Source organism: Zootoca vivipara, chromosome 7 (genome assembly GCF_965207765.1).
Source record: "Zootoca vivipara chromosome 7, rZooViv2.hap1.1, whole genome shotgun sequence".
Classification (NCBI taxonomy): domain Eukaryota; kingdom Metazoa; phylum Chordata; class Lepidosauria; order Squamata; family Lacertidae; genus Zootoca; species Zootoca vivipara.
In genome coordinates this window covers 19871633-19887138 of record NC_142590.1, presented here as the reverse complement: position 1 = coordinate 19887138, position 15506 = coordinate 19871633, and the positions used below count along the sequence as shown (strand labels likewise).

Sequence of the window (15506 nt, the reverse complement as noted above, 5' to 3'; positions counted from 1 at the left end):
GCCATTATCTTCTTCATCCATTGTTGTTGTGGCTGAAAAAGCCTAATCATATGCATTTTTGCTCAGAAATATATACCACTGAAATCATTGTAGCTTACTTCCATGTAGATGCATGTAGGACTGGACAACAGGTGCTTATGAATCACACCAAGCAGGATCCACTGATACCAGAAACAGCTATTTTCTTTAAAAAAAAGAGCACCAGGTAGGATGTAACTGACAGTTGCCCAGACAACCAGGTTTCTACCGGTAGGTGTGTGTTCACATTTGCTAGGTACAGTGAGAAACATCAATCTCTCCTCAAGGCTTTCCATTCACTTCAATTAGAATGTGTAGACAGGGTGGGAGAATTGCACCCTTATTGCTTCTGCATTCAATTCCCTTTTATTCTCCTTTGTCTAGTCATTACATTTTTTAATTGGAGTGAAGTTGAGGATCGTGCCTGGGGGATCTGTACATGATCCCTTCTTCCTGGTGACCAGCACCATCTAAGGGCAGGTGTGCCTTGTTTGAATCAGATCAAATTTAATACTGCTTATTTGAGGTTTCTTCTTTTTGGATATATAGGCTAACCTTTTCTTTTATAAACAGAGAGAAAAGAATAAACTTTGTATAAGTTTCCTTTTGTGTACCCTTCAGCAGGTACCGATTTCTGCTCTGTCTAAAGAAGAGTTGGAGGACTTAATTAGAAAGCTAAGAAGAGCAAGTAACTGTGAGTCTGTTTTATTTTTATAATAGATTATGTCGAGTACTGTGGAAATAGAGTATTGTAGAAATAAACCTAATGGTCAAAGCCTAATGTTTTTAGAATACAGTAGCACCTCAGCTTACGTTACCCTTGGGTAATGTAAACTTGGGGTTGCGAAAGCAGCAAACCTTGAAGTGTTTCGCTGTGTGCGCATGCGCAGAAACACTCTACTGCGCACATGCGCAGAAGCAATCCCTTCAGTTGCGGAAACCTCGGGATCCGACCCGAGCTCTGGAACGGATCCCGTCCACAACTGGAGGTATCACTGTATGTAAGGATGGAACTAGAAAACAGTTAAACACCAGCTGTTTAAAATATTTTTGCTATTCAAAATTGTGTACTCTCATATGGTTGGTAACTTGGTCATAGGTGGGGACAGTGTGGTGGGTCGATGGTGCTCACCTGACCTCTGGTCAATTGTGTTGCTGCTGTTTGCAAGAGATGGAGGGGCAAGGAGGCGGGGGCGTTGCTATGGTGCAACTGCATTGACAGGAGTGCAGGATTTGCTGCGTAAATGAGTTGGCCCCATCTTACCTCTTTCCCCCTCTCCATAAGCAGCAGTGGCACAACCGGCTGGAGGTTGGGAGTTGCACAGCCCCATTGTGCCATCCATTACTGTTCCATCTACAATATGTATTTACTTGAAAGGAGGTTCTCTGTGCCTGCCTCAGTTGAAACTCAGGCAAGGGATAATAATAATGCATTTCCTCTACAGGTATAAATTATGTACTTAAGGACCAAATCCTCTCTCACCAAGCTTTACAAGAGGCCTTGAATGACCCCCAAAATGGAGACGTGGCTTTTAAGCATTTGAAACAGCAGGTGAGTACTCTTAGTGGTAAATACTGACTTTAGCAAAACTTCCTTTTAAGTTACTGTTTGATAAATGTATTGGAAGTGTTAGCATATCTATATATATTTTTCTGAAATTGCTCTGTGCTTTATGGAGCTTTCATTCACATTTGTTTGTACTGAGTTTGGACATTAAATAAATCCATGAAATTCTTTAAAAAGTAGGTGTCAAAAGAAAATGCTCATAGTATTAGGTAAGCAGTAATCAAAAATAGGTTTGGCTGCAATTTCCACAACTTTTTTTGGTCTGTGGGTGTGCATTTGCAAAGCAAAAGGACTGTTGTGGGTACAACACACACACCACAACTTGTTCTGTTGGCTACATTGCTTTCAAGCCTAATTTCAGCAAGAAGAAGGGTCTATGTGGACGGCAGGAAGGGCCTCTGTGGGTGCATATGCCTGTGGGTGCCACAGATAACCCCCCCCCCCCGGCCTGGAATTATCAGAATATGCTCAAAATAACAATGCAATAATTTAATCCTGCAATCCAATCTCAAATACCTAGAGCAGGAACTTATGTGTGGAAAGTAAGGAGATGTCACGCAGACGGCTTGGTCTTCTGTGATTGCTAAGATTGCTGTACCATAAGTATGGGCAGAATCAGAAGTAGCATTTTAGTAGGTGCAATGGAAAATTATTCTGATTGTTACGTTGATTATATTAGAGAGAATTAATTTTGCTGGGCTGATAAATAATCTTTTGACATCTGTAGGCTTCTATATTAGGTAACATGGAAAGACTACATTTGCTTGAACCTGGCAACTGTTTTGTTGAATTTGGAGCTGGACGAGGAAAGCTGTCCCACTGGGTGGATATAGCCTTACAAGATTCTAAAGATGTGCATTTTCTTCTTGTTGAAAGAGCAACTACTAGGTTCAAGGTAAGGCAGTATTGCAAGCCTAATAATCCCCTCCCCCCCCCCCCGGCAGAGGAAGCCAACTCAAAGAGTTTTTTATGTTTCTATTTTGTTTTGTTTTTATTGTTTTGTTTTTACAAAAAAATAAATTTATCAATAATGCCAAATCTAAACTTGTCTGTTTTAAAGTCTTGCCAATAACAACATTGCAACAGAAAAATATATATACTGAAATTGTTACTGAATATTTTTTATTTCAGTTGTGAAATATAACTGGAATTTGCCAAGTTGCTTTTTTAGGAGGCAATTACTTCATAATACTTTCTTCTTGTTTTTTCACAGGTAGATGGCAAGCATAGAAAAAATTGCTTTGAAAGGCTTCAAGTCGATATCCAGCATTTGTGTTTAAGTAAGGTGCTCATTCATTTTACATGTTCTTCAGTCTGACAGTAATCATTATTTACGAACTCTGTGAAAGACAGTGCAGGAAAAAAACCCGCTGGTGATTTTAGAAACAGTTAAAGCAGGATCAGTCCTACTAAACTGAGATTTGAGAACAAGTGTGGTGCAAGAGCTAGAGAACGGGATTTCAATGGCAAGATTTTATATACTGTTAGGTATATAAATACAACTTTTCAAATCTGTTGCTAGACACTCCCCATTTGTATTCCGTAAGTGTTAATAATCACAAAGCAGGCCAGATACACAAATCAATTACTGTAGAATGTTTCAGTTTCATGCGCATTACACATTCGGATTGCCATCAGTGAACTAACTTCAGGTTGGTCCTCTGTATATTATTTTTAGAATATTTGTTTGTGGCTAAATGCATTGCACTGAAAAACTTGAAGGCACTATATCCAAGTACAGTGGTACCTCGGTTTTCGAATGCAATTCATTCTGGAAGTCCATTCAACTTCTGAAATGTTCGAAAACCGAGGTGCAAAGGTGCCAATTAAATAGAGAAAATTGTGAAAAACAACAGATACACGCAGCGGAAGCCGTTCGACTTCCGAGGCGTGTTCGCAAACTGAAGCATTTTTGGCGTTCGAAAACCGAAATGCTTAGCAGCGGAGATGTCCGAAAACCAAGGTACCACTGTATAAAACTTGATACATTTGAGTAGGAATGTGTGTTTGAATTGTTCGACATCCTTGACCAGCTTACTAAAGGGGCTGGAAGAAGGCTATTGCCTTCACATCCTTATTGCTTATGGGTTCCCCAGAGCTGGCTTCAAAAGAGCTTGTGAGATGGGCTTTTGATCTGATTCACTTATGTTGTTAGGTTTGATACTCCTATGTCCTACTGTGCTTTTTTTGTAATCTTTCTTTTAAAAACCTTTCATCACAGTGTCTCTGGCTGCTCTGTGGTTGGACTAACATGTAATTCGTATATAAAAGCATACGATTTTCTGCTTTCATTTTCTTCTGATTGCTTGATGCATGTGTGTGTCTGCAGCAGTCAGAAACATGCTGGCTGGGGTTCTCTCTTTCAGATAAGGTTCCTGTTCTTGTGAAAGAGAAGCTGCCTGTGATAGGAATTGGAAAACATGTTTGTGGTGCGGCAACAGGTACAAACAGCACAAGACTGTCTTAGTTGGTGAAGAGAGAGGTGATTGAACTATACAGCGAGAAGCTATCGCTGATTAAAATCACACAAGCCCAAAGGGTCACATGATTTGGCGCAGGCTTTGTATTTATTCTGAGTATATAGCTGAACACGTTGGATCTGCTTAAAAATATTCACGGAAATATAATGTAAGGCCTTGTTTCCCAAACTTGGGTCTCCACCTGTTTTCGAACTACAATTCCCATTATCCCTTTCTTGCTCGCTAGGGATGGTGAGAGTTGTAGTCCAAAAACAGCTGGAGACCCAAGTTTGGGAAACACTGATGAGGTAACAAAATTAAGGAATTTAAGGCAAGTTAATAGAACTTACCAAACCCTTTCATAAATAATTGTTGTACTTGTTAAGCTGCAAGCCTCCTTACACTTAACTTGGGAGTTGAGTCCTATTGAACTCAAACTGAGCACACAGTTGGGCTGCTAAGAAAGAATATATCTTGAAAATGTTGCACCATAAATATGGTACATCTGTTAACGAACCAAGTTTTTTTTAACTGTTGTGGATGGAATCAGGTGAAAAGATGGCCCAGACATCGGAAGAACATGACCAAGATGACATAAATGTTATAAGTTGTAGATTATTTCTATTGCTCTTTGAAGCAGCCACAATCCAAACAATACTTTTGTGTTCACAGATCTTGCTTTGAGATGCTTAGTTGAAACATACGCAAAACTCTGCGAAGGCGAAAAGGAGAGCCCTGCACCTAAACGCTTTAAGAGCAATGAAAGCAACATAACTTCTAATAATTCTGGTGAATCGCAAGGCAAGCCTATAGCAGACAGCTGGAGCCCTGTGGCTGGAGTTGTTATTGCCCTGTGTTGCCATCATAGATGTGACTGGAAGCATTACGTAGGCCAAGACTTCTTCACAAAAGTAGGACTTGGGGCGATGGAATTCAATTATTTTAAAAGGATGACAAGTTGGGCCACTTGTGGCATGAGACAAACTGCAAGGAAAAGCTATGCAACTCATACAAAGAATGAAGAACAAAGCAATGACGCAGAAGAACATGACCAAGATGATAGATGTGTTGAATACAATTTGGATAGCCTGCAAGGGTACGTGATACTTTTCAGCACAACAGGTCATTGGAATAAATAGGTTTTAACATTATGCATTTGATATTCTTTCAGATATGTGAATTAGGAGTATTATTTCCCCTTCCAAAGCGTATTTTGTAATTTGTTACAACCTGCAAGATTTTAAAGTAGATCCCAGTCCATGAAAGCTTAAACAAACATAAATTTGTTGGTCTTTAATGTACTGTACAGTATGACTGTTTGCATTGCAGTGCTCTAAATCTGATGTCCCAATTCCTTGAGATGTTATAGTTGCTGTATTTAAAAACATTTCTCCTTCTGGTTTTAGGCTGTTAACCACTGAGGACCGAAAGCAGATAGGTCAGCTTTGCAAACTGTTGATTGACCATGGTCGGATCGAATATTTACAGCAAAGAGGGTATGAAGCTGTGTTGCAGCACTATACAGATCTCAGCGTTTCCTTAGAAAATGTACTCTTGACAGCTGTGCCATGTCAGTCTTCCTTAACCCCCTAAACTGCTTAAAAGCGAGAGGATTTTAGAAAAAACTGGACACACAGTCTTCAGAACATGTCTCCTTTTCTAACATCCAGTATAGAGCTTACCAAATAGCTATTGGTTTTTATAGTCTCCTCTGGAACCAGAAGAAAGGAAACATCAACTTAGTCTTCTTCACTGAGAGAACGCCTTTGTTTGGAAGACATATTCTTGTGAACTTCCAGTAACAGTGAAAACTCAGAGTGGCAAATTTTTTTTTTTTTACTTTTCATTGACAGCAGCACCAGCTACCATACCACTTTCCATGTTTTCTGAAAGAGAAAATATTTAATGGAAGAAATCTACATGCCAAGGAACTTACATTAAAAAAATAATGCTGGCAACTTATTTATAATCCTATCTGTTCACCATACCTTTTTGAAGGGTTTTTTTAAAACAAGTTTTTATACTCTCTGCATTATGTGCTTGCATAGAATTAAAGTACTTAATTGAAGCCTGTTGAGTATTTTTTTTTTCTGCCATTGGACTGTAAATTAAATTATACCTTACATGTAACACATAGTTTACTTTTTCACATATTTATATATCTGAAGAAGTGTGCATGCACACGAAAGCTCATACCAAAATAAAAACTTAGTTGGTCTTTAAGGTGCTACTGAAGGAATTTTTTTATTTTACATGTTTATGTGTTTTCTTTTAAAATAGCAGCTAGAGGCTACCACATCAGAACTGGGATTGCATTGCAAAGAGAGTGAGCATTGAACTCTTTCTCTTGTGCAGTGAAAACCCTTACTTTTGAAGCTGCAATTTGCCTCAGGAAGGGGTGGTTTTTCACCAGAGATTTCATAGCTGTTTTCCCTTAGAAAATCTTACACTACAGTGGGGTAAGACAGGAAAAATTACACAGCATATGCAAATATGCTGACAAATCTAGTAATATACAGTATTAGTGTTTCCCAGCCTGCCTTGACAGCCCAGAGAGAAATGCCTTTGTTATTTGTTAAAGTAGCACCAACAATCTTAAGGAGGAATATATTTCCACCCTGAGGAAGAATAAAGATTAGAAAGCAAAAAAACAAAACAAGGTTGTATCACTTGAAAATATGCCCTTAGCATTTGGTCACTGAATTCAAATATAACTTTTGTTTTAATGGTACAAAGATACCTTTTCTGCTGAGCGACTCCTGAATGTATGTATGCATGAACTGAATGCCATACAGTTCCTGTTCTTCTTCTTCTTCAGGATTCTCACAAGGGGGTAGTGTTACCTCCAGCTTCAGTGGATTGTCTCTGAAGTTGACGAATCTAGTGATGCATTAGAGAGAAATTCAAAAAGCAAAAGAGGAAGAGCATAAAATCTAATCCTCGGGTGAAATGGTTTGCAGCGAAGTTTACTGGAGTAGTATGTTCTCTTTGAAACCTTATTGAACCACTTCCTCCACAATATTAAGGCAGCGGTGTGGTTGTGTGTGTCTGCCTATGAATATGACCATTGCAGGCACAGCGATTGCTTTCCTCTCACCTCAGTTCCGTCATGTCCTTTAGGCAGGCAGGAATATCTTGGAGCTTGTTGCTGGTAAGGACAAGCGTGCTCAGATTTTTCAGGTTACGAATGGATTCAGGTAAATGAGTTATGTCATTCCTTTGGAGCCACAAAGTATGTAGGTTTTCAGCTCTGTGAAGTCAAGCAGATACCTTAATTATGAAGAAAACCACTTGGATATACATACATAAACACACACACATTTCTCTACGCCCTGTAATTTTTCAGTGTGGTTGTAGTAAAGGAGCTGAGCATGGAATGCTACAAGCAATTTCTCTGGTATTTGATTACAGAATCTCTGACAGCTAGCTGAGGATAAACATCTGCCTGAGATCTTGAAGAGGTGGTGCTTGTCAGGGCTGACAATATCAAACCATTAGTTTGAATTGGTGGAGGGTAAACCCTTGCAATAGTAACTAACTATAGCATTTCCAGGGGAGAATATGGCCTCCCAAAGCCAGACAGTCATGCCAAAATGGTTTTGTCATTCACCTGTTCATCCCTCTGCACAACTCACAAAGGGGGTTTCTATGATCCTCATATGAGCCTGAACTGCTAGCTTGGTTGGCATACCCTTATATTTAAGGACTCACCTGGTAGTCATAAGCATTCAGAATTTCATGCGTGTAACTGAGTGGGCTGGTGGAGGAAGGATGGGCAACTTGGTTTCTCTGCTGGCTGCAGAGGAAACAAAGCCTGTTCTGTCCCACGACCAGCAAGGACTTGTTTGCTTTTAGGATAAATGGAACAAAAATACAGCTTGCCTATACCGCAATATACGGTATTTCAGTTTTTACTATCTAGGTAACAAGACATTTTATTTCAGTAACTTTGATTGTTACCTATTAATACTGGAAAGCGGCAGGAATTTTCCCAAGGTTTGTAATTTACCTGTCCAGATCCCCAGGGATTGCTGTAATTTTGTTGCTCCCCAAGTCTAACCATTCCAGGTTTGGCATATCCAGGATGACTGATGGGAAGGTGGTGAACTGATTCATACTCAGATCTAGGTGATAAAGCTTCTTCATGTTGCTGAGCTGGTAAAAATGCATAAGTATCTCAGTGATAACAACTTTATGATGCATGACGCGGGCTATAAACATTGAGGAAGGGTTGGATCCAATTTTGGGCTCTTCTGTGCAATAAACCAGTAGTGCCTCTCCCCACCCCCCAAGAGGTAGGAGAGATCAGAGGAGATACCTGGACATAACTCATGTTGCTTCTGTGATCTTTAATCCACCCTCCCCATTGATCTTTAAAGCACCAGGAAAGCAGAAGTGTAGGGTCCTAGGCATTGTTCCACCTGTGCAGGACTTAGCAGGTATTGGGAGCGAAACAGCAATAAACCACACCATGCAAGTTGGAGTTAATGCTTTATTAGCAAGAACACAGTCTGCACAGACTTGGCAGAGAGGCCTCATGAGCACAGCAGCTCGTCCCTGGTAAGTCTTACCCCATGGTTCAGTTGCCAAGACTGAAAGTACCTGCCTCCTCTCCTCTCTAGGGTTTTCCCAAGCAATTGGAGACGGCCAGTCTCTCCACCGCCCTTTTCACACCTCTCTTGGTTCTGGGAGAGGGGAGGGGAACAGGAGGGAGAGACACTCCAAGGACTTTCTGGCGGTTCCCTCACTGTGAGAAGTGAGGTTACAGGGAACCAGGCAGAGGGCCTTCTCAGTAATGGCACCCGCCCTGTGGAACACCCTCCCATCAGATGTCAAGGAAATAAATATCTGACTTTTGGAAGACATCTGAAGGCAGCCCTGTTTAGGGAAGTTTTGAATGTTTGATGTTTTATCGTGTTTTTAATATTCTGTTGGAAGCCTTCCGTTGGGAAAACCCAGCCAGATGGGGGGTATTATTATTATTATTATTATTATTATTATTATTATTGGCTCTTCACCAGCCTGACTCATCTCTGCCCCTTGGACTCCCTCCCCAGCTTCAGCTTCTGCCTCTTGATTCTGGACTTCTCTCTGACACAGACTCTCCCAGTTTACTAAGCCCTGTTACCTCCTCAGCTTCCAACACCTCTTCCCAGTCTTCTCCTTCAGCCCACTAAAACATCATCCCACCACCACTCCCCGGGCTCTGAGTCTTCTTCCCTTGGTGGTTCCCCAACTGCTTCCTCCTACCAGTCCTCTGCGTCCAATGAGACCATAGACAGAGGTCTGATCTTACTTGTGCTGTTGCCAGCTAAGCTCAGCCACCTACTTGAAAAGAATCATTCCTAAATCAGTGGCACCAGGGCAATGTGTCAGATATAGTCAGGCAGCCAGCTTACTCTTGAATTTAGTCCAGTATACAATACTGTAAGAAAGATGAGCCACAACAAAGGCAGGTGCTCGATATGCTTGTTCAATAAATAAATCTGCCCTGTTTCTATAGCAATAGCTCGTTTGTTCTCCTTCTCCGTTTGACTTTGTATAATAAACCTGCAGGCGTTGTGCAAACAGTATGAAAGGGCCAACACAGAGTCCAAGATATTTTGGTAGAGTGACAAGGGAAAACCAAGCCTGAGAATTTCTGCAAGGAAATGTAACACACAAACGGCTCTAGATCGAGCTAGGCAGAGCCATCAGTCAAACATTACAAAACGGAATGAGGAAGTATAAGCATGATTAACCTCTCTGGAAATAATGGATCTCCTTGCAATAAAATCAAGAGGATAATAAACAAATAATTAGTGTTGCCCCTTGAACCGCTTTGGGTGCAACATTTAGGATGCTGTCCTAAGCACGCTTACAACACAGTGGGGCTTACTCCTGAGTAAACATGCATAGGCTCGTGCTGTTGTGTCATATAACAGCCTTCCCACCTTCTCGCAAATACAGAAGGAAAATCTCTCTCCTCTGTGGAACATGCAAGAATCATCTTTTAAAATTATGTTTCTCCTTTCAGAACTATTGTTCGATGTGCTGACGCATGCAAAGTTAACCAATGGTAAATCAGTTAATCAACTGAGATTCCTTTAATGGGTCAATCAGCCCTAATTGTACAATGGAATGTGATACTAGGGGACGGCTCAAAATGGCAGCCCTCGCACCAGATCCTTGGGATCTGTCATTGAGCTAACTCAGGCACATAGCTGCCAGGTTTTCCCTTTTCTCGTGAGGAAGCCTATTCAGCATAAGGGAATTTCCCTTAAAAAAAAAAAGGGAGAACTTGGCAGCTATGCTCAGACATAGGCAAACTCTGGCCCTCCAGATGTTTGGGACTATAATTCCCATCATCCCTGACCACTGGTCCTGTTAGCTAGGGATGATGGGAATTGTAGTCCCAAAATCTGGAGGGCTGGAGTTTGCCAATGCCTGAGCTAACCATTGGACAGTGGTTGTGCAGCAGTGTCTTTATGAGAACTGGCATACCCACACATGGGCGTAGGCAGGGGGGCAGGAGGGGGCAATTGCCCCTCTAGAAGCAAAAGGCTGAGGGGTGCAGGCGCGGCAGCCCCAGGCTCCCGCTCCCGGCGCGAAGCTCCAGAGGCGCGCGGGGAGCGTAAGCGGAGGAGTGCTAAGCAGGAGTGGGGAGTGTAAGCGGAGGAGGCAGCCACAGGCTCGCATTCCCCGCGCGCCTCTGGAGCTTCGCGCCGGGAGCGGGAGCCTGGGGCCGCCTCCTCAGAAGACCGGGGAGGCGCGGAGGAGGCAGCCGCAGGCTCGCGTTCCCCGCGCGCCTCTGGAGCTTCGCGCCAGGAGCCTGGGACCGCCTCCTCGGAAGACCAGGGAGGCGCGGAGGAGGCAGCCGCAGGCTCGCGTTCCCCGCGCGCCTCTGGAGCTTCGCGCCAGGAGCCTGGGGCCGCCTCCTCGGAAGACCGGGGAGGCGTGGAGGAGGCAGCCACAGGCTCGCATTCCCCGCGCACCTCTGGGGCTTCGCGCCGGGAACGGGAGCCTGGGGCCGCCTCCTCGGAAGACCAGGGAGGCGCAGGCAATGTAGCCCCGCCCACATTCCCACTGTGGCCCCTCCCCTTGCCCCCCTAATTTTTATCCTGGGTACGCCCCTGTACCCACATGGCGCAGCTACTGCAATTTTGACCCTTAAAAGGCTTCCACAATTGGGCGAACTGTGACAGTTACATTAAAGCCACTCTCACAAGTGGTGCCTCCGTGTTGGTGCCACCTGGTTGCAAGGGGAGGGAAGGGCTAAATTGGCACGTGGTGAAGGACTAGATTCCACATTTGTTACACTGGTATAAAAATGGTAATTGTAAGCAAGTCCCTTGTCACCCTTGTGATCAGAGAAGCAGAGAGGAGGAATATGGTCTTTCCAAACCTGATGGGGAAGGTCACAGATGTCTCTGTTCACTGCCAGCTCCAGTCTTTCTAAGCTGACACAGTTGCTTAGCTCTTTAGGAACAGATTTAATTTTATTGTAACTGAGGATCAGCTCTTGGAGATTTGACAACTGGCCTGCAAAAGTTACGAATGAAACAAAAATGGGTGATAATGTTCACCAGTTAAAAGCTTATTTTTCAACAAATAGCTGTCAGTTGTTTGCATTTCTTAGTGCAGAAAGTATTGATCTGATGTGTGGATATCTTTCCTATTCTAATTCATCCCAGAGGGTTCTGGAAGCTTCTCTGTATGAAAGAAGCTTAATGATGTTTGGGTTATACCTTCTGGGAAGCCGGTTTGAACTGCTTCTCTTATCTCTTCCAATTAAGGTCATGCGGACTATAAATATAGGCCAGAAGGAGACTGGGTTTTTTTCCTCTTTGTATCTCTCTTCCTTCTGGTGTGGTGTTCTGTACATAGTATGCTAAAGTTTAGTCTTATTATATTATGAGTTAAGTTTATAAGTTTTTGTAAGCGCTGCAACTGGATTTCTTATGGACTGTGCTAATCCTGAATGTACTGGATTTGTGACCATTACGCTCATTTGCCTTCAGCACAAGTAAAGCTCTGCTGGATGAAGTACTATTGCCTCTGGTCTATTTTTTGGGGGGGAAACTTTGCTACATGTTTTAAGGTTTTCCTCCACATGTATGACAATAGCATCCTCTGAAAAAAAATCAGATGAAGACATCAAGAAGGTGAACGCTTTGGAGGGGCCAACTCTGATAGATTTTGAAGGCTCTCTCAATTTTATCTTCAAGACTGTGGAAGTGTTAAGCTAGGTCCACCTCCACAGAGACTATACGGTAAGGCCCGCTCTGTATACGGAAGCCATCCCAACAGAAACCCCAATTTATTATTATTTTATCTGACTTGTATACCACTTTATATTTCAAGTAATCTCAGAATGATTTACATCTCAGCAAAAATAACAGACAGTGCATTTTAAACATTCTTTTCGACAGGCGATACCATAAATGTTGCTGTGGAAATTCCTGAAGGTCTTCCTGATTCAGAAGCAACTACAAGGTTTCATGGTTCAACTCACCGATTTCCCTAGGAATTTCTGCAATGGAATTTCGAGACAGATCTAGAACCATGAGACTCTGAAAGCGACCGATGAATTGAGGGATTTTAACCAAACCAGTTCTGTGAAGCTGCCATTCCTGGAGGTGGTTCAGTTTCAGTAAGCAAGAAGGCAGAGTCTAAATTTGCATGAGACGAAACAAGAGGGAGATGTCGCTTATTGTGCCAGATGAACAATTACAATAATCCAATCAGTTTGGTGCCAAATAAGAGCAGGAACCAATGCGGAACTTATATAGCAAATGAACGGGTACTAAGAGATTTTTGTTTATGCCTATGTAGTTTTGACATCTTAAATAACCCAGTACAAAGAATATAGGTAAAAACACTGTTTACAATTTCCAAGATTTGCGGGGTGGGGAATAAGATAGTAAGGATTCAGTATGCTAACATAGACCAGATTTCAATATATTACAGCTTATAAAATGTCAGAGAGCTCACTTCAACCCAAGCCCTCATTACCCACCATTCTCTGTATAACTACATTTGTAGTCATTGTACTGTACATTGTTTGCCATATTTATTTTATTTATTGAATTTATATGCCGGCCTATAGGTCTCAGGGCAGTTCACAGAACAAAATCAGAATATAAAAGCATATAGCATATTGTCATGAGTCCAGCAACTAATGCAATCAGTGGCTTAACAAAAGGGAAGAATTGTTATTTGATGGCTTAATCTCTCTCCCTCTAGCTCGCTCTTGGGCTGTCTCACCCATCAGGTTTTGGGGAAGGCACTGTGATTCTGATTGTCACTTTCCTTTGGCTCAAGAGACTCCAGCTTAGAAGCCCAACTGCAAACCATCTCTGCCATACCATTGGACTAAATGACTGCTGAAGCAGGCTGAGAGGAAGGTATTGAAACAGAGCTATTGAAACAGAGCGACGGCTCCTATTCCAGGTTGAGGGCGACTGTAGCTTAAGCAACATCAGAGCTCTGCTCTCATGAAGTCTTCAGCCTGAGAGCCTAGCATGGAGCTGTCTAGGGTACCCCTCCACTTGTCTGAAGTCAGCATTCAAAGCAGAATAGGACAGAGAGACCATTAGAAGCAATCTGCAGTTCGAGAGCATCTAATGGAGAGAGAATGAAACTGGAAGCCGGGTTAGGGAGCTGCGGGGAGCTCAGTGCTGTTGATGTGGGAATCTGATGGAGGATTAGTGACTGTGCTTCCTACTTTTGGAAGCCTGTGTATTTCTGTGATGTGCTTCTGTATATAAAAAATTGATATTATAGAGACACACATCTCCAAGCATGCACACTAATCCAAAATAAAGGAAGCCTTTGTAGAATTGCTCCTGAAACTCTTCTCCTCCAAGAAGACAGGAACATATAACAATAGATTAAATCAGTTTTAGCCAACATGGCACCCTCTAGATGTTTTGGACTATAATTCCCATTAGCCTAATCCAGCATGGATGATTGTCAGGGATGATGGGAGTTGTAGTCCATAATGCTGGCAAAGCTTGGATTAAACTGATGAAGTGGAGCATTGAAGCTGGTATAACAATGTGAAATGTTTCGTTAGCAGCATAAAACAATACCTTCCATTCTTCCTGTTCAATCTTTAAAACAGCCCTTCCGTCTTCTGTGATAACTTTTTCTTTGAGCTTGGCCAAACTGACTCTCTCTTCCCAAACAAGTGTCAGCCTGGAAAAAGGTTGTAACATATTTAATATACAGAAGGACTTTTTTCTGTGGTGGATCTTCAGACATCAACCAAATACATTTTGAATTACCTAAAGTTTTACAGTTTGATAACGAGATGCTTAATCCTCAGAAGCAATATGAGTCGGTGTTCCACTGTTTTTGAAATTTAATTTTTAGCTCAAACATGTTTTGATTGATGTTTGGTGCATTTTGCTTTGTGCTTGCTGTCTATTGCCATGAGCTCCCTTGGAGTATTCGGGTATTCATAAATACCCTAATTAAACCAACAGAACAGGCCTTCAAAGGAGATAGTTCAACTTGTTGCTCCCAATAATAATAATAATAATTTATTATTTATACCCCGCCCATCTGGCTGGGTTTTCCCAGCCACTCTGGGCAGCTTCCAACAGAAGTATTAAAATACAACAATCTATTCAACATTAAAAGCTTCTCTAAACAGGGCGGCCTTCGATGAAGCTACGAAATCAATTTCTAAATTGTTTTTTTGGGGGGGAACTCAAGTCGTATTGACAACCTACCTCTCTGCAGACCTCTGACTGAATGCCTTTTGCTTTCGAAGCTCTTCGCTGATCTTCTGGATCCTGACTTCCCAAAGTGCCTTAACAGCTGTAAACGTGCCGACGCAAACTGACGTTTCAGTCATGGCCCTTCCACCTCCCGGTTCAGTGTCTGGTTTCATTTTTCTGCATCACTGTCACATACAGGGGCGTCGCACATAAAAGAGGAAAGCCTGGCGAGACCTTCAGTGCCAAGAATCGTTGATCCCTGCTAACTTTCAATAATAATAATAATAATAATAATAATAATAATAATAATAATAATAAGTACAATGAAAGTGAGGGGGTTCCACAGCCCAAAATGATCACAGCCTCCTTTGCAGGCCTATGTAGTCAAGCAGACAGAAACAGGAGGGGTGAGTTATTTATTTATTTTGGACAAAGCCAATCTCACAATTGCTCAGCGATCACAAGCCGTTTCAAAAGCCTGCTCCCGTTTTTAGCCACAAAGCAAACAGATCAACAAATCCGTTGGTAATGCATTTTACCTCAGGCGTTTAACGGAAGCATTTTGTAATGGCTTACCTCAGTTATTGCCTGCTTTTCCATGACTCCCTGATTCCTGTGCGACAACAGAAACCGCCCGCAAACCCTGCATGCTTTGCTAAAGCCATTGACAACCTTTGTACCAACTATGGAAGAGTGAAATGTAACGCCTGCCGAGTTCTAATTTTAACCCACGACGCTGGCCGGGAATAGTAAGTA

At 42.2% G+C, this 15506-nt stretch overlaps 2 protein-coding genes across 4 annotated transcripts in view; one reads left to right on the top strand and one right to left on the bottom strand.

Annotated features, from left to right (window-relative positions):
- Positions 1 to 6112, top strand: part of TRMT13 (tRNA methyltransferase 13) — an 8327-nt gene extending 2215 nt beyond the window's left edge. Inside the window, exons 5-11 of one of the 2 annotated variants that reach the window (XM_035121509.3) lie at positions 643 to 712; positions 1464 to 1570; positions 2313 to 2480; positions 2799 to 2865; positions 3952 to 4026; positions 4717 to 5140; positions 5451 to 6112. In XM_035121509.3, the coding sequence (XP_034977400.3) occupies positions 643 to 712; positions 1464 to 1570; positions 2313 to 2480; positions 2799 to 2865; positions 3952 to 4026; positions 4717 to 5140; positions 5451 to 5637 (1098 nt within the window). In that variant the 3' untranslated portion in view covers positions 5638 to 6112. Of the gene's footprint in view, positions 1 to 639; positions 713 to 1463; positions 1571 to 2312; positions 2481 to 2798; positions 2866 to 3951; positions 4027 to 4716; positions 5141 to 5450 lie in introns of both variants that reach the window. The other variant, XM_035121508.3, reaches the window with a different exon arrangement.
- On the bottom strand, positions 5795 to 15455 carry LRRC39 (leucine rich repeat containing 39). 2 transcript variants are annotated; one of them, XM_060276698.2, is made up of 9 exons: positions 15327 to 15455; positions 14763 to 15012; positions 14118 to 14223; positions 12539 to 12695; positions 11429 to 11565; positions 8054 to 8199; positions 7142 to 7294; positions 6785 to 6924; positions 5795 to 5930 (listed from the first exon to the last, which is right to left on the bottom strand). In XM_060276698.2, the coding sequence occupies exons 2-9, from the start codon at positions 14921 to 14923 to the stop codon at positions 5881 to 5883; spliced, it is 1050 nt and encodes a 349-aa protein (XP_060132681.2). In that variant the 5' UTR covers positions 14924 to 15012; positions 15327 to 15455; the 3' UTR covers positions 5795 to 5880. The 2 variants fall into 2 exon arrangements, with proteins under 2 accessions (XP_060132681.2, XP_034977401.3); XM_035121510.3 differs by having other exon boundaries at positions 14763 to 15016; positions 15327 to 15450.
- Positions 15456 to 15506: the final 51 nt, after the last annotated feature.